This window comes from Meleagris gallopavo, chromosome 7 (assembly GCF_000146605.3).
Source record: "Meleagris gallopavo isolate NT-WF06-2002-E0010 breed Aviagen turkey brand Nicholas breeding stock chromosome 7, Turkey_5.1, whole genome shotgun sequence".
Taxonomy (NCBI): domain Eukaryota; kingdom Metazoa; phylum Chordata; class Aves; order Galliformes; family Phasianidae; genus Meleagris; species Meleagris gallopavo.
The window spans coordinates 21,383,892-21,410,865 of NC_015017.2; the positions used below are offsets into that span (position 1 = coordinate 21,383,892).

Sequence of the window (26,974 nt, forward strand, 5' to 3'; positions counted from 1 at the left end):
CATACGGAGAGCATCACCAGGATAATGCATTTATCTCATAAATCCAATCTTTTTTTCAGGAATCTGTTGAGGAGGAGGAAGATGTCAAACCTGTCCCATTTGCCAGGATTTTGAAGTATAATGCTTCTGAATGGCCATACATGGTGATAGGATCTCTGGGAGCAGCTGTGAATGGAGCGCTCAGTCCACTCTATGCTTTGTTATTCAGTCAGATTCTTGGGGTATGTTAAGCTGACATCTGAAAGTGTATTAGAGTGGTTAAGCAGAAGGGAGTGTAGGACCCTGCAGCACAATACCTGGCGTATTTTGGGCAAATCTTTAGGTCCTGTCAAGTAAACGGATTTAGCCTACTTATCTATGAAAAGTTATTTCATAGAGATATGTAACTGTCATTCTGCTATCATTTGGACTTTCTCTTGAAGGGGCAGGTTTATTAATGTTTGTCATGTGTGCTTCATCATCTGTCTTGATTGCTTTCCAGAAACTGTTGGGAGCAGGTTACTGCACATATGCATTTTATTTTAAATTAAACAAGATATACCTCAGATCCACATACAGTGAGGAGGGAGACATGCAGAGGTCCCTCCATGCAGAATTTTATTCTGGAGTCTTGGCCAGGCTTTTTAGGAAAGCCTTGGGTCAAACCCAAAAAATACCTCACATTTTTCTTCACATATTTCATTTCTGGAACATCCAGCTCTTTGCTGCGTTTTCCCTGCACAATTCCCAGAGAGAGGTAGATTGTTGTAACAGATTGCATACCTGCCAGCAGAAAGCAGACTTGCATCAACAAGTTTGAAAGACAAGCAGGAAACAGGAATGTGTTTTAAACTTTGTCATTTGCTAAGGGATGCATTGCCGTCACAATCTACAGTCTCACTTGAAACTTTTATTTAAGAGTTCAACTGTGACTTTTCTTTCAAAAACTTGTTGGAATAGAGAGGATGCTTGCTCCTTTTGTAAAATAGTTCTTTTGGGAAAACCTTTGTCAAGTTAGTTGGAAACTGGAGGGCTACCTGAGGAAATTCAGCACTGCTCTAACCGGTGCCTACGTAAATGCCCTAAACTTTCAAGAATCAGGAGGATTTATGCTAACTCTTACTGGGTAAACTAATGACACATTCACTGGCAAGAAAATGGGAATACTAATATAGTTTTGGGGTTTAGGTAATAATCTGAGATAGGGTAAAACTTGTGTTGTAATCCCCACTTATTCATCTAGGTCACATTAGGTACCTTTGGGTGCAAAGAATGTATGATACAAAGGGTAGAGACACACCTAGGGACTAGAGGATTAAATCCTTTCAGGCAGGCAGGAAGTCAATGAATCCTCCAGCTTCTGAGCTATTGATTAGAAAAGGGATAAGAAAATGCCCCTAACATGCCAACAGTCTATGGAAAAAATGATGACCTTTTGCTGTTGGTTTGGCAGGTCTACCCCTGCCAGGAAGGGGCAGAGCAGGAGACGTTCCTGTCCCTGGTGATCCACTAAGGTTCACGAGAGAGCAGGGGAGCACTGCTTTGCATAGTCTGCAATCAGTCTTTTGATTCCTTTTGAGAGTTGGATTTTCCTAACACTGGGAGGTCAAGACTTGAAGTCATCCTACAGGATGCTGAATTCCTTTATTGTGGATGAATTCTTTCTCTTGAATGTCTTGAGTTCATGAAAAGAAAGAGATTGCAAGAAAAAAAAAACAAACCATAGCCAACATGAGCAAAGTCCAATATCTGTGTTTTATTATTCATAAATTTAAGAAATTTCTGCCTGCTGCCAAGGAAGGCAGGCAGATGGAACAGGCATCTGTCTTCCAAACTGTTTGACTGTCTGCAGTGATGTTGTGACAGATATGTGGGCTCATGCTGTGGGAATAATACACTAGAGAAACAACGGGAAAAGTCCCTACAACTACAGAATGAAAGAGTGAATTTAGCAAGGTCTGCCTTGAAGGTGCTAAAAAAATTAGTCCTAAGAAGTCAGTGAAGAGCTGGATAATACTGGATATATCTCTTTAGTTGTTCTGTTCAAATCAGAAGCTTACCTGGGGAACTCTTTACTCAGTTGTTTCTTCTCAACTGTTCTATGGTTCTCATTGTGAAACTATCCAAGGGAAATTAATCATTTTCCAATGAAATTCAATTGGAAATATGTTTGAACTGTTTGCAGTACAGAGATCTCTTTCCAACCACTGTTGCTTCTTTATTGTAGGACAATTAAGCGCTCTCAGTTTAGGGTGAGCGTAGGCATGTACGTCAGTGCATGGCTTTTCTAGCTTCACAGATGATAGGCTGAGAAGGTGAGAGATCAAGCAATTTATAGCAAGAGAGAAATCCAATTAGAATGAATTTAACGTTAGTGGAGAAGTACAGCCATGAGCTGTGGCTTATCCCTGCAAGTAGCATAAGCAGTTCAGCAGTTCAGGTAGGTTAACTGACATGAATATCAACTGCTGTGAGGGAAAGTAATTGCTAAAGATGGCTTCTTAGATGTGTTTCACTGCTTCAGCAGCAGCCAGTAACACCAGCAGTTGTTGGAAAAGATGAGATATAAAGAACAACAGATAGAAGGAAAATATAACAGAGATTGGAGTGGATGAGGATGGAGGGGCTCTGCTTTAAGTTCTAAAGCTCTTCTTCAAGTAGTCATCAGTGAGCAAATAGCTTGTATCCACACTTCTTCAGTAAAAGACATGGGCTTCTCTTGAAGCCTGCCTGGAGCAATTATGGCATCGATTAGTATTATGCAAGGAGTCATCTTAAGGTGTAATTACTTATGAGTACTTTGTATGGCTCAATAAGGTTGCAGTTGTCACAGATTAAACAGGAGGTATGGAGGCTGCTGCAGTTGCTTTGTTTCTATGCCATTAATGTTATTGCCCTTCTGGTTACTGACCTTTGGTGTGTGTGTGATTAATTATAACTATACATGGACAGAAAGTAATCAGTATATGCAGACAGAGATTGTAACAAACTTGTTTAAGAGGAGTAAAAGAATCAATATTCTGTACCCAGGTGTAGCCTAGAGAAATATGGAAGTTGGCATTTCTGAGGGGTGAGGGAGAGACCTGTGTGGTAACTGTGATTCTTGGGGGAGCAGTAGAGTCATGAACAAACGGTTTTGGAAACAGCAATGAACATACAGATGTTTCACCTCCTAGGAACACGTCTGCCCAAAGGCAGCAGAATAAGCCTTCTTTTTGTCCCCACTCCTCCTGGCCAGAACTTAGAGCAGAGCAAGTTCCTAGGTCACCAGAACTTGTCCTTGAGCCAACAAGACTGAATGTGGTCCTTTCCCTTGGGCTCAGCTTGTAACTTCCTTTGGTGGTGGTCTTATAAAAACAGGCTCTTCTAATGTTATGTTATCCTTTTTTTTTTTTCCCCTGAAGACCTTCTCCATTCTTGATGAAGAAGAACAAAAAATCCAGATCAATGGTGTCTGCCTGCTGTTTGTCTTGGTTGGAATTGTTTCATTTTTTACACAGTTTTTACAGGTAATAACAGTGCAATGTAAGTAAATTTTGTTTCTGATCCCATTTTCTGTGTGTATCTCTTTCTGTACAATCCTTTTCATTTATTGTTTGTGCTCCAGGGATACAACTTTGCCAAGTCTGGTGAGCTGCTTACGAGACGGTTAAGGAAAATTGGTTTCCAGGCTATGCTAGGGCAAGACATCGGCTGGTTTGATGACCGGAGGAACAGCCCCGGGGCACTGACTACGAGGCTTGCAACAGATGCATCACAGGTCCAAGGGGTAAGACCTTCATAATTCTTTTAATATAAGCACAGATTTAAGGCCTATTTTGACACATCATCACAGAAATTAACGAGCATGAGAACAGCAAAGTCAGTGTAGGCCAGTCCTTGATCAGTCAAATAAGCTTTTGCTGTTTATCATAGACTGTGAACTTGGAACTATTACCACTGTATTTACCTGAAAGCATAATTAGGATCACAGTTCATTGACCGCTATTGGTGTCTGTATTACCTGAACAGGAACACAAAAATAAATTGAACTAATATCAACCATCAGTGAAACTGGAATTAGCATCAGGGAGCTTTAATTCTTTGTTTTCCTTCTGAAGGGAAGTTAGCTCTTTGCCACAGTGCTTATGTGTTTATTTCAAAAGCATGTCAGGCTAGTACTGTCACAAGGTTCACCAATCTTGTTTACAGGATGATACTGTTCATGGTGTATCAAAGCTGTTCCTTGTCGCTTTGATTTAAAGCGACAGCCCATATAAAGAACCAGTTGACAGGACTAGCTGGTGCACCAGCCAGGGATCCAGGCAGCCAGTTTCAGTGTGAGTTCTTATTTGGGAAAGGGACCCACTCACCCCACGTGCTGCATTCCTTAGGAGATGAGGATTAAATTATGCTGAGCTATTAGTATACTTCACTGAATGGATGCTTTGTTAGAAGTGAACCGTTTCATTTGGTTCCAAAGCAAGTGGTTTTCCAGAAAAAAAAAGAAGGAAACATACAGTTGTTTCTATTACAAGTAATTGTTCTGATTCATCTTGACTGAAGATAATGGATTAGTTTTTAAAAACTACTATTTCTGGAGGTTCTAAGAATTTATAGATGAATGAGAGAAGAGGTTCCCAAAAACTGTGTCAGCAGAAGTTAGAACTTTAAGTTCTAACGCATGTAGAGCAATGGGGCAAAGCTGTCCAGTCCACAGCTCCAAGGGAGAAAAGGGAGACACCTGGTTAGCAGTGTCCTCTGCCTCTCGCTAGTACCTGACACAGAGTGTAGTCCATTGTTCCTGTTGCAGATGGGCAAGAAGACGCAGGCAAGTGTCTGGGGTCTGAGAGGGTCTGCAACAGAACCAGGAGTGAGAGGGACGCTCTTGGGGCGGGGAGATGATCTTCTGCTGTGGGCAGGTCTGAGACACTACAATCCAGGTAGAAACCGGAGTGGATTATGAACTGGAAATTCACATCCTGCACGTGAATTTAGTTAAAATGATCGAGGTTATAAAATAAGTATTTTTTTCTAATATATTGCAGCCTAGCTGCAATGTAGTGCTGTTGTTTATTACTCTGAAAGAAAATACCTTTTGAGTAAATAAATCACATTACAAAAAAATTGTGTTCTTAAAGTACATAAGGCAAAGATGAATGCACTAACAATATGTCAAAGCAAATTTTAAAATTTTACTTCATAGGCAGAACCGCAGCTCATCCTTCCTCAGAGATGTTTCTTAGTGATTTAAACGCGGCTAAGACTTCATTGTGTTTAACATTTAAGTTACAAAAGGTTCTGCTTATTATTTAATTCTAGATGTATAAATGGTGGGGACTGAAAAGAGTATTTAGATGAGCAATTCCCCAAGGAACCAAGGGGACTCACTTCAATACATTATCTTGCTCACAGTCATCAGAAAACATTTTCTCAGTTCTTTTTGGAAACTCTGGTGATGAGAAGAATGCTAGAGATTTGCAGTCTTGTTAGTACAATCTATAGGAGGCCATATGTCTGAACTGGCTAAATTCCAGTGCAGACAGCAGCCAGTGATGCCTTACAGTATTTTAATATCATTCAAAATTTTCTAAGCTTTTACGGGAAAAATTATTTAAAAATAATTGAAATTACAATTGGAGTACAGGTCAGCCATCTCCTTTTCTTTTCTTTGAAGGCAACTGGATCGCAGATAGGAATGATTGTCAACTCCTTCACCAACATTGGGGTGGCCATCATTATCGCTTTCTACTTCAGCTGGAAACTGAGTTTAGTCATAATGTGTTTCCTGCCGTTTTTGGCCCTGTCTGGAGCTGTGCAAGCTAAAATGTTGACAGGATTTGCTGCTCAAGACAAGAAAGCTCTGGAAGCTACTGGACAGGTAACATTATTGAAAAACTAATTTATATTTGCAGTTGTGGGCAGTTGAAAACCAGACATTTGAGACTGTCAGTAATTCAAATGCATTGAAACAGGCAACTTTTTGCAAATAAGCTGCAATGTTTCAGCTTGTAAAACTATTGAAACACCATTGGGAACTCTCTAATCTCAAAAGCACTTACAGTACATGACTTTTCAAATGTTATTGGATGGCAGACACAGCTCTATCATTTGTCTGTTCCACTTTTGTCAGGTTTTATGTAAATGCCTATTTGCTGATTCCGGCTAAAGGTTTCCTCCCTGTTACTCTGACTCCAGTATCAGTTAGCAGCATCCCACGCCCTGTTAGCTGCAAGGCCCTGAGGACTGCCCCATCTCCTAGGCTGAGAATAGGTTTATTTAATTTCGCACTGGCTGAGAGGCTCCCAGCTCATGTACCAGACAAGTACAGGGTGGGTATGCAAGGTAAAGGAACATCATATTCTCACAGAGTTCACTCCTAACCACAGAGAGCAGTGGGCTGCTCTTTTGACTTGAAACACACATGTTCCTTTGACTTTAGTTCTGAGTCAGTAAGTTCTGGCACATTGCCCAGAATCCGATCCTTCTTAAATACATTTACCCTACTTTAACAGTGCAGAAACTGAACTGTATCAGAAAAACAGATTTAGAGGACAGGCAACATGAAGAAGACAGTGTCAGATATTAGCTCTCTCAGTAATACATTAGCCTTCTCTCCACTCTTTAGGCTCTCATATTTCTAGCATCAAAAATGTGCTTTATAAGCTCTCCCAAAGCCTCAGAGCTCCTTCCACAGAGCTCCCAGACAATTCTTTATCCTATCTAGAAATGATTCTTACAGATCTCTCACTCCTGCCAACCCTCCCCATTCCTCCATTCAATTCTGACCAACAAATGTCTTACCCAACCTAACTCCCACTCTGCCCCACCTGAACCTCTCTACCCATCTGAGCTCTCAGAGATGTGTCTTCAGCCTCCTCTTGTCCATAATCTGTGCAGCAAATGGATGGATGGGGCCCTTGCCCTGTTCAGCTCTGCAGGTAGCTCAGGGTGTCCCTTAGAATTCCAGAATTAAAATAAATAAATAAATAAATGCTCACAGGGTACACATGTGGTCCTCTGGTGAGGGCTGTTAAGAACTATCAGTAGTTCTAGAAAGCCAAAGAATTATGGTCGGACCAGTGTTTCACATTCAGAATGGCTTAATTACAAAAAGTAATAAAATGTTATATTGGAACTGATTTGGAGATTTAAACAGAGAAACTTTACTACTGAGTCAAGCTTTAAGCTTTTATTCAATAGAACAGCTCAGAGGCTGGGATGAAAAGGGCATTCAATGCTTCAGCAATTTTGGCAATGACTGATTATATCTGGTGCTATTTTCTAATTTATTTCCCAGCATTGCATCCAAATAAAAAGTTCCTCCACTGTGACTGTTCTTCAGCCATGTAAAACATGGAAAAGCAATCTGGACAAATGCATTATAACTAATTATCTTCTGCTTCAAGTTGTGTGATAATGCAACAGATGTGACCCTTAATTTTGTCCAGAATAAATACCCTGAAATTGAATGGCATACTTTGTAATGGTTTATATATTGAGATCTCTTTCTATTTGATAAAAACATGCATGTGCTGAAAACACAGGAAATGTCATGCCATGAAACTATTACTGAACTCCAGGCAAATGACAGCATTGTTAAACCAATTTCCGAATAAAATTACTTGAGATAAGCAGGGATAAGCATTGCCTTTTTTTTTTTTTTTTTTCCCTCCAGATTTCCAGTGAAGCCCTCTCTAACATCAGAACAGTGGCTGGGATAGGGAAAGAAAAAAAGTTTATTGATGCTTTTGAGAAGAACCTGGATATGCCGTACAGAGCTGCAATCAAAAAAGCAAACGTTTATGGAATCTGCTTTGGCTTCGCCCAGAGTATAGTGTTCATAGCAAACTCTGTCTCTTATAGATACGGAGGGTTTCTGGTTCAGACTGAAGGACTCCATTACAGCTTTGTGTTCAGGTAAGAGCCTGCATTGGGCCTGGCACAGGCTCCTCTCCAGAGGTGCTGGTCTGGGCACAGTGCACAGCTTCCTGATGGCTGACCAAGAGTAACCATGTCCACTTTTCCTGCAGAGTGATCTCTGCAATCGTGACCAGTGGGACTGCTTTGGGAAGAGCTTCTTCTTACACCCCAAACTATGCCAAAGCCAAAACATCTGCTGCACGTTTGTTTCAACTCATCGATCGGCTTCCTAAAATCAGTGTTTACAGCAAAAAAGGAGAAAAATGGGTAAGTGTGGAGATAGATGAGTGGTATGAGATGTCACTCAGCTCAAAATAAGCACTGAAGTTGCAGTAACAATTTAAAAAACACTGAGGATCACTACTTTACAGTAAGGTTCTTCTATCCATATATTTGATACATCTGATGTTTTGGAAGCAGTGAGCTCTGTACTAGGCAGCAAGGGTAACATAAAGCATAGCTATTAGGAATTTATGTAAAATTCCTGTGGATTGCAATAACAGTAATTTGAATGATTCACCAAATAGCGTGCTTTTGCTTTCTGATAGCTATTACAGCCATCTTGTAATGCTTTTTTTTTCTGTTCATATAGAAGTTGGGAGTGTTCATGAGAAGGAAAAAAAATTTTGAATGGGAGAAAATGAAAATGTTTTCTTTTGGTCAGTGGAAAACTCGGACCTAGCAAATTAAAAATATGTATTTTTCATTTAGCTTTTTTTTCACTTTAAAGGAATTCTTGAAATATTTGTCCCAATTACATTAAATTGACCAGAATTCACATATTGTTTTAACATCGCAAAGTTTAGTAGATTTAAAACAAAAACAAAAACTTTTCACACAAGTATCTTTATACAGTCACCAAATTTATACTTATACATTATCTGCGTTAAAATAAATAACTTACCAGTTGGCAAGGTAATCCCACTTTCAGTTGTTGCTTCTAGCTGGTGTAGTGCAGGGATGTGTCAGTAGAGCTTCAATTTAATGACTAATGACTTCACCTTGTAGAACAGCTGTGCCAGTAAGTTTATAATGCCTCTTTCTACGCTAATTTCACGAGCGCTAGTATAACATTTCAAATAACAGATGCAAGAAATGAACTTGAGGAGGAGTTGTTTTCTACTTTATGACTCAGTTTTGAGCTTGAGATCATTGCAATGTTTCTCATTTTTTCACTAGGATGATTTTAAGGGGAGCATTGAATTTCTTAACTGTAAATTCACATACCCCTCACGGCCTGATATTCAGGTCCTGAAAGGACTGTCTGTAGCTGTTAAGCCTGGACAGACATTGGCATTTGTTGGCAGCAGCGGCTGTGGTAAGAGCACCAGTGTCCAGCTTCTGGAGCGTTTCTATGATCCTGAGAAAGGAAGTGTGGTAAGCAAAGAAAACATGATTTGTGTACTGTTGTCTTCAGCAATGCTACATGGACTCTTCTGACTGTGTCCAAATGTGGAACCTAGCAGTGTGTCTCTATACATGCAGCTTGGGTTTTCAGCTCCTTTTCAAAGGAGGACTTTTCAAACTCTGGGTATCATCTCAGATGTACTGAGACAAAATAAGAACACTACTCACCTTGGGTGCAACCTCCTGCATTATAAAGGCCTCAGGAAATTACGTTGGTAGCTCCTGTATGAATCATACGATGTGTAGCTGATATTGTGGGAATACAAGAATCAAGCTTGGCTGAAGCAATGGAATCTGAAACATCACTAACTAATATATAGTTTCAACATGCAGCTTCTTTGCAGATTATAATTATCTAGCTTTTAGAACTCTTCCTTGTAAAAACTTAATCATCCAGTCCAGTATCTCATCCTGTGACAAAAATAAGGGTGGTGATCATTAAGCCTGGCAAGGCAACAAAACATGTGCCTAACCTGAGGCAAAGTTCAGTTGGAGTTAAGAGTAAGCAGATGGTATAGAGTTTGGCTGAATCACAGACACAGATGGAAAATATTTGTCATGTATAAAGAGGTCAAATGTAAGAGATACTTCAAATTACCTCATGTCAGTCTTGCTTGTAGTTTATTAACAAATCATTTACTTATGCTATAAACTAACTGGCTTTGCAGATCATTTTGGAATGACGTGTTTATGTCTATGTTTTCTCCTATTTCCTGGTAGTTAATAGATGGACATGATACCAAGAAAGTAAATGTACAGTTTCTCAGATCGAAAATTGGAGTAGTGTCTCAGGAACCCGTGCTATTCGACTGCAGCATTGCTGACAACATTAAGTATGGCAGTAACACCAAGGACACGACAACAGAAAAAGTCATAGAAGCAGCCAAGAAGGCTCAGCTGCATGATTTTGTCATGTCACTTCCTGAAGTAAGTACACCTGAGGCTTGGCTGCAGGACACATTGTTCAGCTAGTCATTGTAGAGAGTTGCACCAAAACCAGTTAAAATTGCTGCAGTGAATATTTTATGTCTTTCTTTTACAACTAGAATGGTAGGAAAAAAGACCACTCTTTGTTTCCGAGAGCTTGGGTGTGAGGTGTTCTGTTTTCTTACACAGTAGGCAAACATTTCTGAGACTAAAAATAATATGGTTCTAAATTAGGAGAAAAGGGAAGATTTTCAAAGCAATTGACAAGAAAAAAGAGGAAGTATAGTTCAGCAGTCAAAGCATTATACAGTGTCAGGAAATACAGATCTTGTTCTCAGGCTGTGGTACTGCTGCCCTGTGATTAGGGTACAATACCTCGGTCAAAATACTTGAAGCTGGCTGGTTATGCGCACTGAGGAGGTATTTAAATGCACTGAAATCATACAGACATAAATCATAAGAACATGAAAGATATGTATATTGTTTATGCACACAAACAAAGCTCTTGTCCAGTGAGCCCCACAATCACTTTTAGCCTCTTCTCCCAAATCTAGGTCAGGGATTTTTTTTGCTTCACACAAATCAGTGTGAAATCACAGTGGTTCAAAGATATCTCCCCAAACATCTGTATCGCTCTTGAAGTATTTCTGTCTTCCCAGATTCTTTAAGGAGGAGACAGCAATGGTCAGAACTCCAGCCTCTCTCCTTCTGCTGCTCCTTCAGCTTGTGTACTTGTTTGTTTATGGCTAGATAAAGATCTTCCTTTTGCATATTTTTCAGAAATATGAAACTAATGTTGGTGCTCAAGGATCTCAGCTGTCTCGTGGGCAAAAACAACGGATTGCTATAGCGAGGGCCATCATACGAGATCCTAAAATTTTATTATTGGATGAAGCTACATCTGCCTTAGACACAGAAAGTGAAAAGGTAAGTTTGCAATGATAAGAAATAAGGGAAAATTAATGCTGCCTTCTGATCTGCGGAGCCATCCAGCACACATCCAGATCACATGACCACAGCATTATTCACCACTGCTAATTCACAAATTAAATTAATTTAATTCACAAAACTTACAATTTTAATGATCTTTTTGAAAGATCCAGGAAGTATGGCTATAAAGTCAATAGTCAGCTACAGAGACTCTTAAACTGTCATTAAGAAGCAGTACTTTCTGTCTACTGTGCATACTAATTCCCTGGGTTTCACAGCATTCAGTGGGAATCTTTCATAAATACAGCTTCATAAAAACAAACTAAACCACAACAGATGTGTCTGATGATGAGTGTGAATATCCAATAAAAACAGCAGTGCAGGGCCTGAGAGCTGGGCAATGAATTCCTTGGCTTGGCACACATAGATATTAGATAAATGGTAGAAATTTAGAAGCACATCCAAGCTGAGCATGTCAGCTGAAAAAAAGACTTTCCTTAGTTTGATTCTTACTGTATTTTTATCTTTCCCTTTTTTGTGCAAATATTCTACAATATAGTTAATTAGTCTGAAGCAGTCAGATCTCTCCAGCTCTGAGCCCCAATTTGATTTGCCCATTTTCACTCTGATGCTTGCTTTGTTGCTTTTAGACTGTGCAAGCAGCCCTGGATAAGGCCAGAGAAGGGCGCACCTGCATCGTCATTGCCCACCGCCTGTCCACAATCGAGAATGCCGACATCATTGCTGTGATGTCACAAGGAATCATCATTGAAAGGGGCAATCATGATGAACTAATGGCAATGAAAGGAGCATACTATAAGCTTGTTACCACTGGAGCCCCAATTAGCTGAATTACTGTGATACTACATTTCAAAGACTGTTTATCTGAACAAGTACTTTGCAGTAGGTATGTGTATGTTGGTACCCCTCTGTGCTAGAAAGTGCTCTACAGTACGGTGAGTTATGCAGTACCTTAAATCTATGTAGCTTTCTGTTTAAGCAGTTGATCAGGCACATGGAGGGGACTAAGCATAGGCTAATGCATTCGGGAAATAGTTTTCAGCCAGCTGCAAAGGGAGAGAAAGCCTGAAAATAGGAAGATGTTCACTGGTGAGCTGGGAAATTGCCACCACCTGCAGTCAGACTGCACAGTCCCATCCGTCCCTTAATTAACAGTCAAGGAAGACTCCATTCTGATGTTCTGGAAACAGCCACTTCTTGAGGTAAGCTGTATGAATTAAAAAAACAATCCCAAGCACAAATGTATTACTGAAGGGTTCAAATTCCTCCTGATGTTCTGCTCTACAGAGGATTATAATAGATACCCTCCTCCTGGGTACAAAGCTTTGACCCATTGCACCACTTCATTCCATGCCTACTTCAGCTGTGATGCTGGAAGAGGCCAGGTTGCCCCTGGGTACAGAGCGAATACATGGAGTCCTCAGCTTGACACAGCAGTACCCTTCCAGTAAAACCAGTAAGTAGATGTTCACAAAGAAGGCAGCTTCACAACAGTAAGGAAATAAATAACTCAGATGAGGAATATAACCTGGTAAGTCCCAGTTCTCCGACACGCTGCTCTGATCGAAGCTGCCAAGTAGATTTTGAATATCAACAAATGCTTTAGATAAATCAGTGTAAAATCCTACAGTTAATTGATTGGCACAGTTATTTAAATCGCTTCTATTGAGACAATGATAGATAACGTGTGTTTTTTTTTTCAGAAGGCACAGCAATGCCTTTGGAAATTATTTTTTACAGAAACGGTAAAGGTGAAAAAAAATAAGAAATTTTAGCCAATTAACTAGCTGTTTGTATTAAGCAGATCTAAGAAATAGAACAACAGAGATCAGGAAGTATCTTCCTCTGCCAGAGACTCTGTAAAAGTTTTTTTTATAAGTACTACTGCATGTTTTCCTGGAATATGTTACTGAGTAGTGATTGGGAATACTGAGACAAATTACTGTATTAAAATTTAAATCTTCATTTGGAAAGATAGAGTATTAACTGGAAAAGTAATTCTCAACATCCTGATATCTGCAGCTCATGTGTGTGCAGATTTCCCCCACTTTGTAACAAGTCACCCCATAAAACTATATATTATAAAACTATGTAATAGTACAACTGCTAAAACTTAAATAAAGGTGGAAGGTTGAAAACTTCAGTAGGATCCATGTCTTAATTCCAGGCAGCAAAAATAATTTCAAGATTTATGCAATTCCACTTACAGAATGCCTTCATCAGAATCTTGTGAAACCACATAATTGACTTTAAAGTGCTATTTGTCCCAAAGAAATTTGTGTTTTGGTCACTAACTGAAAATGAACAAGGAAGCTCATTATTAACCTTCTGTTTTAATTATCATAGCCTTTTTATGTTTTAGAGCAGCAATTAGGTGGGGGGGCTCAGCACTGAAACTAGCTACAGAATGACTGGCATTTCTTACTGGTTTGTGCTTTAGCATCTCTTACCCTTCAATATCCACAGCAGACAGCAAATATTTGAATGTATTTAGCTAATGTCTGTAGCAAGGATCTGCTCTGCAGTGCAGAACTATTGAGAAGGCCAATGAAGCTATGCTAGCCTCTGCCTGCAGAGGAGCCTGCTATCTCCTTGCAGCTCAACAGCGTGGACCCAGCTGGGTGGTACAATTGCTAATTAAGCTGCTCTTCTCGGCAAGGTAACTATTTTTAGTTGACTAGTATATATTGAGAGTTATGTATTATACAGACATACTTGCTAACAGAAGGCACTCACGTACAAAAGCTGCATTGCTCCTGCACATTCTTGGCTGCCACCTCCTGCCATTTTGTAGCTGTGTGCTATTGAAACCAGTTGATTGTAAATTCCTTTAGTACCTGTGTGAAGGGACTAGAGTGCAATCAGAGTGATACATCTGAGCAGAGGGAAGGATTTTGAGGCAGGAAGAAAGAGAGGGAGGAAGAGAAAAGCTGCATATTGGTGAAAATAAGCATTGTGAACTGATGCAATGCCAGCTTGAGAGCTAGTTTGTAGGAGGAGTGAGGATCACTTGCCTTTACAACTGCTACTTCACATAATTCAGCTACAGGTTAGTAAGAATCTTTCAGGATCTTTCTGCAGAAGGACTTTTGGCACTTTGTTATCCCAAATTCACTAAAGCCTAAGGGACACACAGACTTATTTTGCTGTATCAATGAAATGGCCAACCCCTGATTTACATACCAATTCTAACAAAATCTCAAGATTGATCTGACATTTGTTTATCCCACCACTCTAGAGAAAGCTACCCAGTCTGAAGTTTTGGGAGCCCTCTGTTGAGATTCTTTAAGGCAGAAGCGCAAAACTCTATAGCCTAACACACTGCTCAGAAAATGCCTATTCTACTGCCATATCAACAGATTAACTTACTTATGAAGTTATTGGTAAAATGTACTAACTGCATTTATTCAGTTTTCCCATCATGCTTAGTTTTAGTAATGTTTCAATAGTTTCAGAAAAAAATAAGATGGTTCAGACAGGAAGCTGGTCCCTTTCCCTGAAGCACTGTGGTTGCAGGCTGAATTAATAGGAAGCTCCAAGAAGACAAGTAAGCTCATTTTCACCTTATGCATCTGTATGTTGTATAAAAGAATACTGCAGAACTGTTGTCATTCTACACATATGATTATCTATGCTAATACTGGTTCCAAGAATCTTTGTCAGTACCACAAAGTGCAGACCCTCACATAGCATGAAATGTGCTATCTGTCTACTCATAATTCCTCTCTTAAAACTGCTCACATTGCCAGTAGGCCCAAACATTGCTGCAATAGCCAGATTGCTATGTATAGAGCATCTCCTGCTGGCCAGGATAGACAGACAGAAGGACAACTAGACCAACCTTCTAGCGCTTTGTATCTCACATTCTACTAGGGAATAACCAAGCACAGAGCAAACTGAATGCAGGAGAAATCTTTGCCATAGCTGTCTTTTAGTTCTTCATTATTTGTTTCCAGTCCCATTAGCTTAGTTCATACTTGTTTAAATTTTAAAGAGTTGTAATTATAGATAAGGTTGGTTTCAAGCCAAATGCTGTGGGACAAGAGTTCAGAGAATCATTAAAGACAACTATGGCAGTTATGTAAGGCAGAGCACTCCTCAGACTGTTAAAAACTTTTTAAATGTCAAAGTAGTCTTAGAAGGCTTTTAAGAAAGAATGTCCCTGAAATTTGTATCATCTGAACTACCAAGGGCAAATCAAATTTGCCTTGTTTTCCCAATTAAATAAGATTATTTACATCCCACTACTAACTGGAAGTCCAAAGCAATACTATGCTAACATCTTCTAAGCTGTACTGCTATCAGATCACACACATAGTCCTCATTACCATTTTAAAGCCTTACGCTGCATGCATACTCAGTACTGTAAGGATGATATTGCTTAGAGGCTGGGCAGTGAAAGTGAATACGCAACAATAGGTGACAAATAATGAACAAAAAGGGAAAAAGGGAAATCATGTGGCTTTCCATTTGTAGAGCATCAGTTCTACGTAATAAATTTACATTTAGCATATTAGTTACTTCTGTGCATAAGCCAAGCTTACTCATCAGTCCCATTTTCATGATTTACAGAAGGAATAACTGATTCTGACATGTGACTCTTGAAATGACAGAATTAAACTAATTTACACTTGCAATATAGGAGCATGAACAACATTCTTGAGGGAGTATGCTGAGCTAGTTTAGTGATTCACAGATTTCTATATTTGTTGCTCTGTGTAGACGTACAAGACTACAATATTTACTACATCGTATTCATGTATTTTCAACATCAAAAGTGTAACCATTATCATTCATGATATGATCATTTTTAAAAGTAAAAATTTCAAAAATCACAGTAATGCAACAATATATTCTACAGAGTCTAATTAGAACAAATTTTCTTTTTATTTAATTTTTTTTCGCATCTGGCTTAAGCAGAAGCTGTTAGCTCAGGAAGCGCAAGAAGATAGATCTATAGAAATCCTTCCTGATAACTGCATTGGTTTTTTTCACAGTGCTCGGGGACAGCTGTACAGTTGTAGGTGGTTTAATACTGTCACTCCATTAGCTAGCAGTTTAGCATACATCTACATATAAAAAAATTAAATACTGTGTACCACTATGTACCACTGAGGCCCAAAGCACCATCTAGTTGGCAATGGACAGAACTAAAAGGTGACCGAGTAGCTAAATAAAGCTAGCCAATAATACTTTACTTTAAAACTTCAGCATGACTCGGAATGTTGTTAGAAAACCATACTGCAGTATCCTTCATTGCAATGCTTCTAGGAATAAAGTCAGCAACTACTTAATATTTCTGAGCTGCCAAAACCATTCTTGAATGCACTGATTTGGGATATACAGGCTACTTACCAGGAGCACATCAAAGGTGCAGTGGCATCTCCTTTGGTTAACATGAGTGAGTTAGAACTGCCTTTGTGGAGGGCTCTTGAACAGTTCATATCCTTGCACTGGCAACCATTTGGAAACCTTATCTAATTACATTTCTTATCAGTTGTTCTCATTAACGTGTGGACACAGTATGGAACCAAGGCGACTACAGTCAGAGGCATAGCTGCACTCTTACAAAAAGAGAGAATGTAGAACAAATACTCAGTATGAGTAGGTATCTTAACAAAATTATACAGCTGTAGTGTAGCTAAAGAAGCAGCTATACACAATACGCGGAAACTTATCTTACAGCTGTTTTTACCCTTGCAGCTGGTGATGAACATTTCTGAATTAATACCAATACCTAAGCCAAAGAATGCACCTAAATTTCTCACCAGTCCAGCAAACGGAGTTGTGTCAATGTTTATCCAGTCTGGATTGGCACACCACTTCTTGGCCTTTGGGACAGACCACAGCAAGTCAATATCAAGAAGCTTGAGGACTAGGTAAAAACCAAGGGCAAAGATGAAAAGAAACAAGTTTGTCTTGATGTACATTCTCAAACTTGCTGTCTGAATAGCAGGGGTATGCTCAAATGCTTCTGCCACAACAATTCCTGTAGATAAGAAAGTCAGTGTTACAGGGAACAACACACTAATGTTGAAGAAGTACTTCTTACAGTGCCCCTGTAGGATTTGACTTTTGAAGACAGAAGAAAATACATATGTATCCACACGCATTTATATAAAATACACCTAGATACAAATGTATTCACATACACACAATTTACCACTTCTGTGGTAGATGCAAAGACTTTTCTCTCACTCAAAACTGCTAAGTTTGGGAAATAAGTGTTAAATGCCAAGCACCAGTTTTTTTTTTCTTATAGGAGACATGCCTTAGGCCAGACTGCATCACCCACACGACCACCTTTGCAATATTAGAGGTAAACTACAACATTCCTTTTCTAGAAGAAACTTTCAAAGGCTGGTACAGCAATGCAGATTCCAACACCAGTTCTCACACAGGCTGTGACTGTTGAAGGAAAGGACACAGCAATCAACTATCTATTTTCTTTCTTATTCCTTTTACCCTGGTTGTGTAAAGGGACAACTGGGTCTCAAGCTGTCATTTCATGCTGCACAGGCCTCTCTGTATATGAACTAGCAGCCCCTGCTCCATGCTCTAGTCACCCTCCTTCAGATCAGACAGAAACCAGAGATTGGTCATAATTTCAAGATGATAAATACCAGTTCAAAACATACTTAATTCTGAGATATGTACTTTATATTCTTCAATCCTTCTGGGGTGTTTGCACTGCTAATTTCTGTTTTGCTGCAGATCTCTGGCCCCATGTTTGTTCACACTGTACACATGGTAGTTTACTCCTTGACACCTTTCAAAATGAACCAAATTGCACCAAACAGCTTTCTCCTGAGAGGAAAGTCAGGGCTGTATAGGAGCAATTTCCTCCTCACTACCTTCCAGGCAGGCAGCACAGATAAAGATCAGATGTAGTCAGTACAAAAGAGATAGTGCTAGCCTGTAGTGTTGTTGAGAATAATGCAGTCAGCAACAACTTGCCTGTCGACAAGGGCTCACTTCCTCTGTGAATTACAAAGACAGCAGACACATACTGCCTCACAAAGGTTGCAAATTTCAAAATTAGACTGTAATCTTCCAGAGACTGCAGTTGAGTAGTACTACTCAAAATCTCTTGCCTTTTCTCATATTTCAGAATTTTTGGATTTTGCATATGTGAAGGAAAAAAAAATTAGCAACATTACCAGCAAATACTCCAAGAATAACTTGATGAGGGAAATGTGTTGCTATGAATACTCTTGAGATGCATACGCTGATCTGGATAATCCAAAAAATAGTCCAGAGTAACGACCGTGTCAGTCTAAGAGGAAAAAGAAAGATGCTTAAAAATTCAGATATTTCATCTCATAATTTACATCAGGTGCATTTGTGTCAGGCTCATATTTTAACTGAGCAGAGATTTACAAGTGGAGAAGTTTAGAATCATAGGATTAAAGACTGGAAGTCAGTACTAAAATACTAGCAAAAATAGTTAGTTACTCTTGCAGCCACATCCAGGGCTGCAAGAATAGATCTCAGTAGTTTCAAATCTTGACACTATCATATTTTAGTGATGAAAGGCAAGTTAAATTAGAACTATTGCTTTGAACAATTTTAGCATCATAAAAACATATTCAAACTTAAAACATCATTAATTTGGTTTAATACAGGGACAGCCTTGCCAAGCTTGGAAAGCACAGACACCAAAGTTTACATTACATGGCTTCCCCACCAAGCTGAAGAGCTAGCACTGTGTGTTTGCTTTAAAATAGGGTAAGAATGACTACCATGGAAGCAGTAAATCTACTCAGTATTTAAAAAACAAACAAACAAAACAAACAAACAAACAAAAAAAACCAACAGAATTTAACATTTCTGACACTAAAGACCTGATGCAGTCTTTAATAGGAGGCTGATTCAGAGAGATTGTGATGTAATGTCTGTAAGTTATTAAATACCTACCTGTAGAAATGCATAACTCTTCTTAATATTCTTTATCTTCAGTTGAAGTATATTACAGTGTTTTGGTGTTTTTTGTTTGTTTGTTTTGTTTTTTTTTAAACAAGCTGGATAGAAACTACTTGAGTATTTGGTTAGAATAAGTCCATTAAAAGCATAACAAAATGATAACATGATAACAAAAATCAGTAAGAGTTACCATAATGGAAATATACTGACCTGTGAAGGCTAACTGCTGATTTCTCTTTCCACCTCACTGTGTAGCTAAGTGCTGCCGTTACCATTACATACCAGACGCAGGAAGATCCCATTGCGTGTCCAGATGGGCTCCCTAATAAAAACAAAAAGTTTAAGCTTAGAAATGATGACTGTAACAGGCATACAGAAAATGTCTACTGGCAGTTACTCAGGCATCTGATCATTCAGGAAAAAAAAAGGCAGAAAGAATATTAACTACTTTTCAAGTTTGTTTTCTCAATATAATTTTTTAGCAGATTCATCTATTTCTAATCCAGAATATTTGCCAGTAATCAAGCAGGTAACAGCTTACCCATCCTATACCAGCATGAGCCAGTATCTTGATCAGAAAGCATAGCACTTTTCCATCTATTTTAAAAAATAGAGCATTTAGTTGCTAGTTGAATACTAATGTCTTTACAAAATTGTAATTTTTGTAATTACAAAATTTTTACAGCACCTCAACATTATTTTTCCCCAAAGAGTCACTGCAATGTAAAGAACATGAGATAACAAGTAATATTTATTTTTTTCTGCAGCAACATGCTTACATGGAATGTGCCAAACTGCTGTATTTCTTTCATATACATCAAGTTATGGCATACCTGAGCTAGTTGAAGACACCTCCATAAATCTGAGCAGCCAGAGGCCTAATTCAACAAATATTCATGCTGAAACTTGAGCTGCTATTCTGCTACCTTGCTGCTATGAACACTAGAACTCCTCCCAGTGTTGCAGCATATAATCTAGAAGTTATGTATCCATAGGCTACTTCATATTTTTAATACCATATAAAATTATCTTAAGTCACATCCTCTACTTACCCCCAAAGCCACCATACATATTAAATGTTTCAGTGCAACCTCCAACATTTCTTACCTGGTCCAGTTTCACATGTTATGGGAAACTGTTCAAGGCATGGGCTTGACTGATTGGGATAAATCATTGTCTCATGCACCCACCAGTAGGGACGATGGCCGAATAAAATCCTAACAGAAAATAAAATAAAATGAAGAAATGCAATAAAAAGATTTTTATGTAAGAACACCTCAGCAAAGCATGATAAATAATATTACAACGAACACAAAGGACTATACTGCCAAAATTGTTGTATAACAGTGCAATAGCTTCTTGTCTTAGCAAAATTTCATTTCAAACACGTTAAAAATCTTCATCGTGAAACCTTATTGTAAAATTATGGGGAAAATACTACACCATCCACAGAACACTTCCCAAACTTGAGGAACATATGCTAACCATCGTTAGAAATAGCAAATTTTAGAATAAATACAACTTCTTACCATTTAAATATCAGGTTGAACCAATCACCAATGACTGCCACCCATATCATTTTAGTACCAACCACTTGGTTGAGCTGAAACCAAAGAGGAAAATAAAATGAGAATATATTCCGAGGATCTCCAACATGTGACATAAAATTAAGGAAATCCTGGTAAGCCCTGTAGTCTCTCTGTAAATGCTGAATGATAAGCACTCCATTGCTATGAAGGAGATCCATCTTAATTGATTAAACTGTATTTGAGAAAAGTTCCTTTAATCTTAAGTCTCTAGTGAGGGAGAATGAGAACTATGGAAGGAAGCTATTAAAAAGTGAGAGAGAAGGTGATTAACGTTGCCTTTATATTGTATCGGCGTGGCGTACCCAGCCATTCCTGGAACACGTGGCTCTGAATCTCTGTTAGCACTGGAAAGCTGGTCTGTTTGCAAATTTTAATTGGAGGAAAGTAAGTGAAGTACATGCTGATCAGCAGCAAATTGTGGGGAAAGTTTTGTGGAAACACAATGCGTGACTTATGCAATCCTTTGTATGAACAGTTGGAACATGTTTGCTTGAATTTTTTCACAGCTCATTTCTCTGCAGGACGGACATTAGTAATGTGTATACTTCATTAAGTGTTGCCTATATAGAGAAGAGAAAGAGTACACAGTGATTGGTCCTTGCAGAACTGTCATTAAAACTGTACATCACAGTTTGAAGTAGAATTTGGCTACCATACTGCACCTAATACGTTGCACAACACATTTTTAATTAAAGTAAAAACAACAAGCATCCATACATTAATGATTTTGTTGGACGCTAGATTCATTTTTTAAAAGGCAATTTTCTCAAAGCAGTGAAAATAATTATTTCCTTGATGAGGGAGGCCATGTTAACTCCCATGCTGCAGACGATGCTTAGCCTCCAAACCACCTCATTCAGTATTGTCATTCACACACCTTGCTTATATGACACAAGTGCTACACACCTGTGCCAGAGGGAGCTAAATCTGCCCTATTGCAGCTCCCAGCCTGCTACCCAGCCCAGCAGAAATGCTTCACACTGCCTCACAAACCAGAGTATTTCCAAGAGAAGCACTTGGGTCCACCATGATGAACAGTCAAAAGGAGACCAGTGAGATCCTGCCACAGTCAGATTTTAAATACATGGAACAAACAATAGAGTAGCACACATCAGACCAATCAGCATTAATATTAATAAATATAGCGTAGGTAAAGATCATGTTCATTTATAAGGTGACTACATGACAAATGCTTTTCTCCAGTGATAAAATGGATACCAAGCGTCTGATGATAGCATCATCTCATATGCAAATTATATGTAGCATGTAATTCTATGCATTCACTGAGCATCTTCACTGCTTTTTTCACAGCACTTAAGGCTAACCCACACAAGCTGTGAGGCAGATAGGCACTACTTCCCTGGTTTTGCTGCGAGGAGAACGAAGCTCAACAGGGCTTTATGATGATGTCAGGGAAGTCACATGGAACCATTAAGTAGATTCAACAAACAAGGCATGATCATTAAATGGACTTAGAAGACCTCTCTTCCTGACACAATCTCACCTTTACTTAGCCATTAATATTTGCTTTTAGAAACATTTTACCAGATGTAAAACCTATACCACTTACTTCTACCAGTTGCACTGAGCCACACAGAAAACCGTAAGGTTAAAAAAGAGAATGAAAATGATATGAACTGTTTCTGAATAACTACAAAAGTACCTTTCTGTACACTGACTAAATTATTCACTCGATTTCAAGGAAAACCCTTTGAAAAACAAAATTCCAAGATATTTCAATACAAGTATTTCCTAGCCTGATCATTGCAAATATATGGGAGGGTTTATTTCTTCTTAGCCAAAGGGTGCTAGAGAAGGGGATACCATGCAAGTAACCTGGTGAGAAGTAACATTCTGTCCTCTCCCAGATCTTTCCCAAGAAATGATCAGTTCAGAAACATCTTTTTTCAAATAACTTTTTACATGTTATCACTAGAAGAAATGCCTTTTTCCTGTAAATTTAAAGCATCTCTCCTTTAAAGGTAAGTAAGACTTGAAACAACAGTAACAATCATTCTTTTGTACAGGTGTGGGTGTAGCATGTAAAAAATTTGGGAAAACTGAGGTTTCACCTCTTTTTCAGTCTGGTTTATAAAGAATAAATAGCTTTAAATATAAATCTAACAGCAACTGTAATGAGGTAAGTCTAAATAAATATTGTTCTGTTAAGAACAATATTTTGCAGTAAGTTCCAATCAAGGTACAATTTAGCATTCTCAGGAGAGATCAAGCAATAAAATAGTTTACCTTCCAGTTTCTCTGGAATGCCATCATTACATAATGGTATCAGAAGAATGGCTTCTCTGACACAAGACATGCAAGACTTTCCATTAACTTTTTGCATGCTTTTAGTACTTCTGGATACAAAAATACACCAGGACATCTGCTCAGGCAGAACCCTTCCTCCTCCTTGGGCAGATGCGCTCACGCACTCCTTTGGCTCTCAGATGCTCCACTGACACAGCCTGAAGGAGCATGTCTCAGCGGCACTTCAGAGAGGTACCCTCCTCAGGTACAAATGCTAGAGCCCTGACATTCATTTTCACTGTAAATATTTTGCTGCTGATTCATATGTTGATAATTATCTTACTGCTTAGATAGAAAGATAATCCATTACAACTAATGAATACACCATTATGCTGTTAACGGGTAACAGCAAACATATAAACTTTAGTTTTCTCCTACATTCCTTCTAACTGTTTCAGCAGCTCCTACATTCAGATCTAGGATATGCAAGAGATGTCATGTTCATAAAAGCATTTTATAGACATTATAATTTATAAGCATTTTTTGTTTCCAAAAAAAAAAAAAAAGCAACCAACCCAACAACATAACAAGTCCATATCTGACAAATAAAAAGCAGGCGGGGTTGGGAAGAGGTAAGCTGATTTCTGTGAGATAGGCAGCTCAGGTGATGTTTTTGTGGTGCCTGGAAGCTCTCATGATCCTGCCTTGTCCAGCAGGCACGGACAGCTGATGTGTGGGTCACTGCTGACCTGCATGTGGCATCTGGCAACCGACAAAGGGCTGAGATATCCAAGACTTTCCTAGTTCCAGCAACCAGCAAAGACAAGACAGAGAAACATCTATTGAAATACTGCATTTAACAACAACTTTGAACTCCAGCAATGAAGAGCTATTTCCTCAATAGGCTTTTTCTTCCTATTCCGTGTAATGCTCCCAATCTTCTGAATCGCTTGAGATAATATACAAAATAGAGCTATTTGCTGTATTTTAGCAAATGGAAATGCAAGGAAAATAGTGATCTGCATAGAATGGGAAAAAAATAATTAAAAACGTTTTGACATCAAAGCTTTTGACATGAAAAACCCTTTAAAATCGTTTCTGTTCACATAAAAAGATTTTAACTTACTTCATTTTTCCAAGATATGCAAAAACAGAGATAATCAAATAACACAGAAACAAAATCATGTTGATGAACTACAGAAGGAAGAACAAAATGTTTACAGCTACTTTACACCTACACATGAGAGCAAACATTACATAACCAATGTCAGACGTTGCAAAGCAAATATTTGCAAGGGAAAGAAAAGCCGTCAAAGCAAACATCTTCTAAATCACTGTTAATGGGAGCCTATGTACTGGGCCTAAATTTCTGCTACATTATGTTTAGTTAATTGAACAATAACATTAATTTCCACGTCAGTGTTTTCATTGGCACTGGACCAGCTACAAGGATTAACTACAAAACCCTCCATACAACAGTGGACAGCTATTTTCTTGGGTATGGATATTCTCCAGATGGAGCCACTGAGAAGATGCATGTTAATTTCAGATTTCAGAACAGATGAGTCTTTCAAGAAGCTCTTTCTTTTCTTTCATATTTCATGCCCTGAAGCACTCCTTGTTGGTCCCAGGACCCACGCTGCCCTGGTGAACATTGGACTCCTGTGGGCTGGACTGACCAGTGGAGAGTTAGCAAAAGCTAACACAAACTGCTTTCTCTTGGTTCTGATCTGGTCTTAATCTGATCTTTCCTAACTACTGTAATTCTTCTTTCCTTGGTATAAACTATGCAAATAGAGGAAACTACAGGAACTCCATTTCCAACAGTAACTGCCAGAATTTAATATTGTATACATTCCTGTTTGCTTGTACATGTAATGATGTAAATGATACAAACAAAACATAGAATACAGTTCTGGCATGTTCCTGAAACAGTCAAAGCTAAGGGATGTTATTATAATTTCAAGTATGAGAAAGTACATTTTTGGTACCATGAGCAATCAAGAGTTTAAGAGTGAGTAAAAAGTATAACTTAGCCTTCAAGTTTCATAAACTGCAGGAAGCCATGGAGTCTGGACTCTTTAAAGCAACAACCTCCACTATAATTTTTTGTTCCCCTTCCAATAAGATCACTCTGCCTTATTTATTGCTATTCTCTAGCCTTTGAAACTAACCCAACCAACATTAGCCCATTGAGATTAGAAGCCTGCCAAGCTGAGTCTGCTTACAAGCACTGGCTCCTCAATTTTATGTACCCTGAGCAGTTTCCATCCAAGCTGCAGCAGCTTCCTGACCTTGAGCTGGAGCTCTCACCTAACCTTGTCTTCAGCACCACAATATCATGTAAGGACTTGTGGCTAGCTTTTGGTTGTAGAAGCATGCCCCTCAGCCTGGTTGCAAGCATCTGTCATCTGCTGGTGCCATCACACAAGTTTAATGACATTACACACATATACACCCAAAAAGAGCTAAAAAGTGCAGAAAGAGGGAAATCAAAACAATTGCATTGCCTACAGCAAATCTCACAGAGATACAAACAGGGTAAATCACTGTCAAAACTTTCTTCCATGCATTACTGCATGGCTTGAATACATCAGACATTTAGAAAATAACACATCTCAGAACAAATTTTTGGTCCAGAGCTAGGTTGGGTTAGTTTTTGATGGAATCAGACTGTCAAAAGACATTAGTCGTTAAGGTTTGTTTAGATTAGTTGAATTTGTATTTGCTTAACAACTAGATTTAGGAAAATAGCATATTCAGACAGTTATGAGCCCAAAGAAGAAAGGCAGTTGTGTCAGAGGCAACATTTAAATGTTATACTGGCAGTGTTCACTCAGTTAGGTCTAAGGTTAGGTTGGGAGAAAGAACAGAATCATAGAAGGCTTGGGTTGGAAGAAATCATCTAGAGATCAAAGAGATCAAAGAGCACCTAGTTCCAGCCCTCTGCCGTGGGCAGGGGTGCCAACCAGTAAATGCAACATGTGGCACTAGGTAAGGCTGCCAAGGGCCACATCCAATCTGGCCCTGAAGAGCAGCAATGATCCTACTTTAAAAAGCCATGTGTTGTGTCCAGATCAGTACATGGCTTGGTATTCATAATAACCAGCCCGACCTTAGTACATACAAGCCTCAAGAAGATAGGGAACACTAGCCTAATGTTAGTTTTAGCTAGTGCTAGGAAACTGGAGAACAGGTGTCCAAGTCAACTGAGACAGAAATACAGTGGGTATACAAGTACTATCCACCAGCAGTAACTTTGTCCAAGAATAACACAACCATCAGTGCCTTCAGCTGAGATTGTACTTAGTGCTTCAGGGAGGGGAGTAATTAATGGTTTCAGATAGCAATCCTCAAAGTAGTAATATTTACATTATTTTGAGACAGGAAGTCATTAGCCACGGCAACAAGCTGATCACTAAGAAAGTCCCACAACAAACTGAAGGCTGGTACGTGGGTCACAAGCAGTGCTCGGCCAGAGCCCAGAGGGAGCGCACTGGTGCTGAAAAGATGGGCTGTGGTGTCGGTGGGCACTGGCGGTGCCAAAGGCCTGTGTCAGAAGCATGACTGAGCACAGGCAGCACTAAGGACTCTGTTTCTGCTGCTACCAAAAAGGACTGCCCGGTCCTCGTTGTGTCTCTCTTTAGATAACAGATGAGGAGCTCCCCACCTATGGGATAACCTAGGTTTGGAGAATTAAAAAGTGATCTGGGAGTACCACCAAACACTAGCGGGCTGCCCAAGCACGTTCTCGGAACTCTCTAAATAGATACTGGATCAAGTCCTGGCTTCGGTGGCGTATAAAGGCGCCATCCTGTTCCACTGCTCGACACTGACCTCGCCCGACACTGCCCCGCAAGTGGGCGTGCGTAAACACTGCAAGGGACAAGGCCCACACGGTTTGGCACCGCGAGCCGCCGACTCGAAACCGTAGCAACATAACAGCCGCCCGTTGGGCAGCCCCCGCCTCGACAGGCTCTCGTCAGCGGTAGGCGAAGAGCACAGGGACAGCCCCCACCCCACGGCCGCCTCTCACGGAAACTCCCAGC

General features: G+C 39.3%; 3 protein-coding genes across 12 annotated transcripts in view; 1 reads left to right on the plus strand and 2 right to left on the minus strand.

The window, feature by feature from the left end:
- LOC100543781 (dehydrogenase/reductase SDR family member 9) overlaps positions 1 to 9,051 on the minus strand; it is a 50,250-nt gene extending 41,199 nt beyond the window's left edge. The window contains exon 1 of the mRNA XM_031554209.1: positions 8,786 to 9,051. The gene's annotated coding sequence lies outside the window, so the exon portion shown is untranslated. The remainder of the gene's footprint in view (positions 1 to 8,785) is intronic.
- ABCB11 (ATP binding cassette subfamily B member 11) overlaps positions 1 to 13,309 on the plus strand; it is a 62,201-nt gene extending 48,892 nt beyond the window's left edge. For all 8 annotated transcript variants that reach the window (XM_010713701.3, XM_010713699.3, XM_010713704.3 and 5 more), the window contains 10 exons: positions 60 to 221; positions 3,384 to 3,488; positions 3,587 to 3,748; positions 5,636 to 5,839; positions 7,637 to 7,878; positions 7,992 to 8,148; positions 9,061 to 9,258; positions 10,009 to 10,215; positions 10,996 to 11,142; positions 11,796 to 13,309. In XM_010713701.3, the coding sequence (XP_010712003.1) occupies positions 60 to 221; positions 3,384 to 3,488; positions 3,587 to 3,748; positions 5,636 to 5,839; positions 7,637 to 7,878; positions 7,992 to 8,148; positions 9,061 to 9,258; positions 10,009 to 10,215; positions 10,996 to 11,142; positions 11,796 to 11,996 (1,785 nt within the window). In that variant the 3' untranslated portion in view covers positions 11,997 to 13,309. The remainder of the gene's footprint in view (positions 1 to 59; positions 222 to 3,383; positions 3,489 to 3,586; positions 3,749 to 5,635; positions 5,840 to 7,636; positions 7,879 to 7,991; positions 8,149 to 9,060; positions 9,259 to 10,008; positions 10,216 to 10,995; positions 11,143 to 11,795) is intronic.
- A 2,302-nt stretch (positions 13,310 to 15,611) lies between these two features.
- Positions 15,612 to 26,968, minus strand: G6PC2 (glucose-6-phosphatase catalytic subunit 2). 3 transcript variants are annotated; one of them, XM_019617166.2, is made up of 6 exons: positions 26,763 to 26,968; positions 20,619 to 20,692; positions 20,197 to 20,306; positions 19,300 to 19,411; positions 18,327 to 18,442; positions 15,612 to 17,155 (listed from the first exon to the last, which is right to left on the minus strand). In XM_019617166.2, exons 2-6 carry the CDS (start codon positions 20,666 to 20,668, stop codon positions 16,644 to 16,646), a joined length of 900 nt encoding a protein of 299 aa, XP_019472711.1. In that variant the 5' UTR covers positions 20,669 to 20,692; positions 26,763 to 26,968; the 3' UTR covers positions 15,612 to 16,643. The 3 variants fall into 3 exon arrangements, with proteins under 3 accessions (XP_019472711.1, XP_010712010.1, XP_003207632.1); XM_010713708.3 differs by having other exon boundaries at positions 15,612 to 16,730; positions 16,935 to 17,155; positions 20,619 to 26,968; XM_003207584.4 differs by having other exon boundaries at positions 20,619 to 26,968.
- Positions 26,969 to 26,974: the final 6 nt, after the last annotated feature.

What these genes read in the sequence shown, in the direction of transcription:
- G6PC2 (XM_003207584.4), bottom strand. Translation starts at nt 20,836, where the DNA reads ATGGATCTCCTTCATAGCAATGGAGTGCTTATCATTCAGCATTTACAG. An exon ending in TTCAACCTGATATTTAAATG is followed by an intron (nt 20,307 to 20,618) that starts GTAAGAAGTTGT and finishes ATTTTCTGTTAG; the next exon opens with GATTTTATTCGGCCATCGTC. An exon ending in TATTCTTGGAGTATTTGCTG is followed by an intron (nt 17,156 to 18,326) that starts GTAATGTTGCTA and finishes TCTTATCTACAG; the next exon opens with GAATTGTTGTGGCAGAAGCA.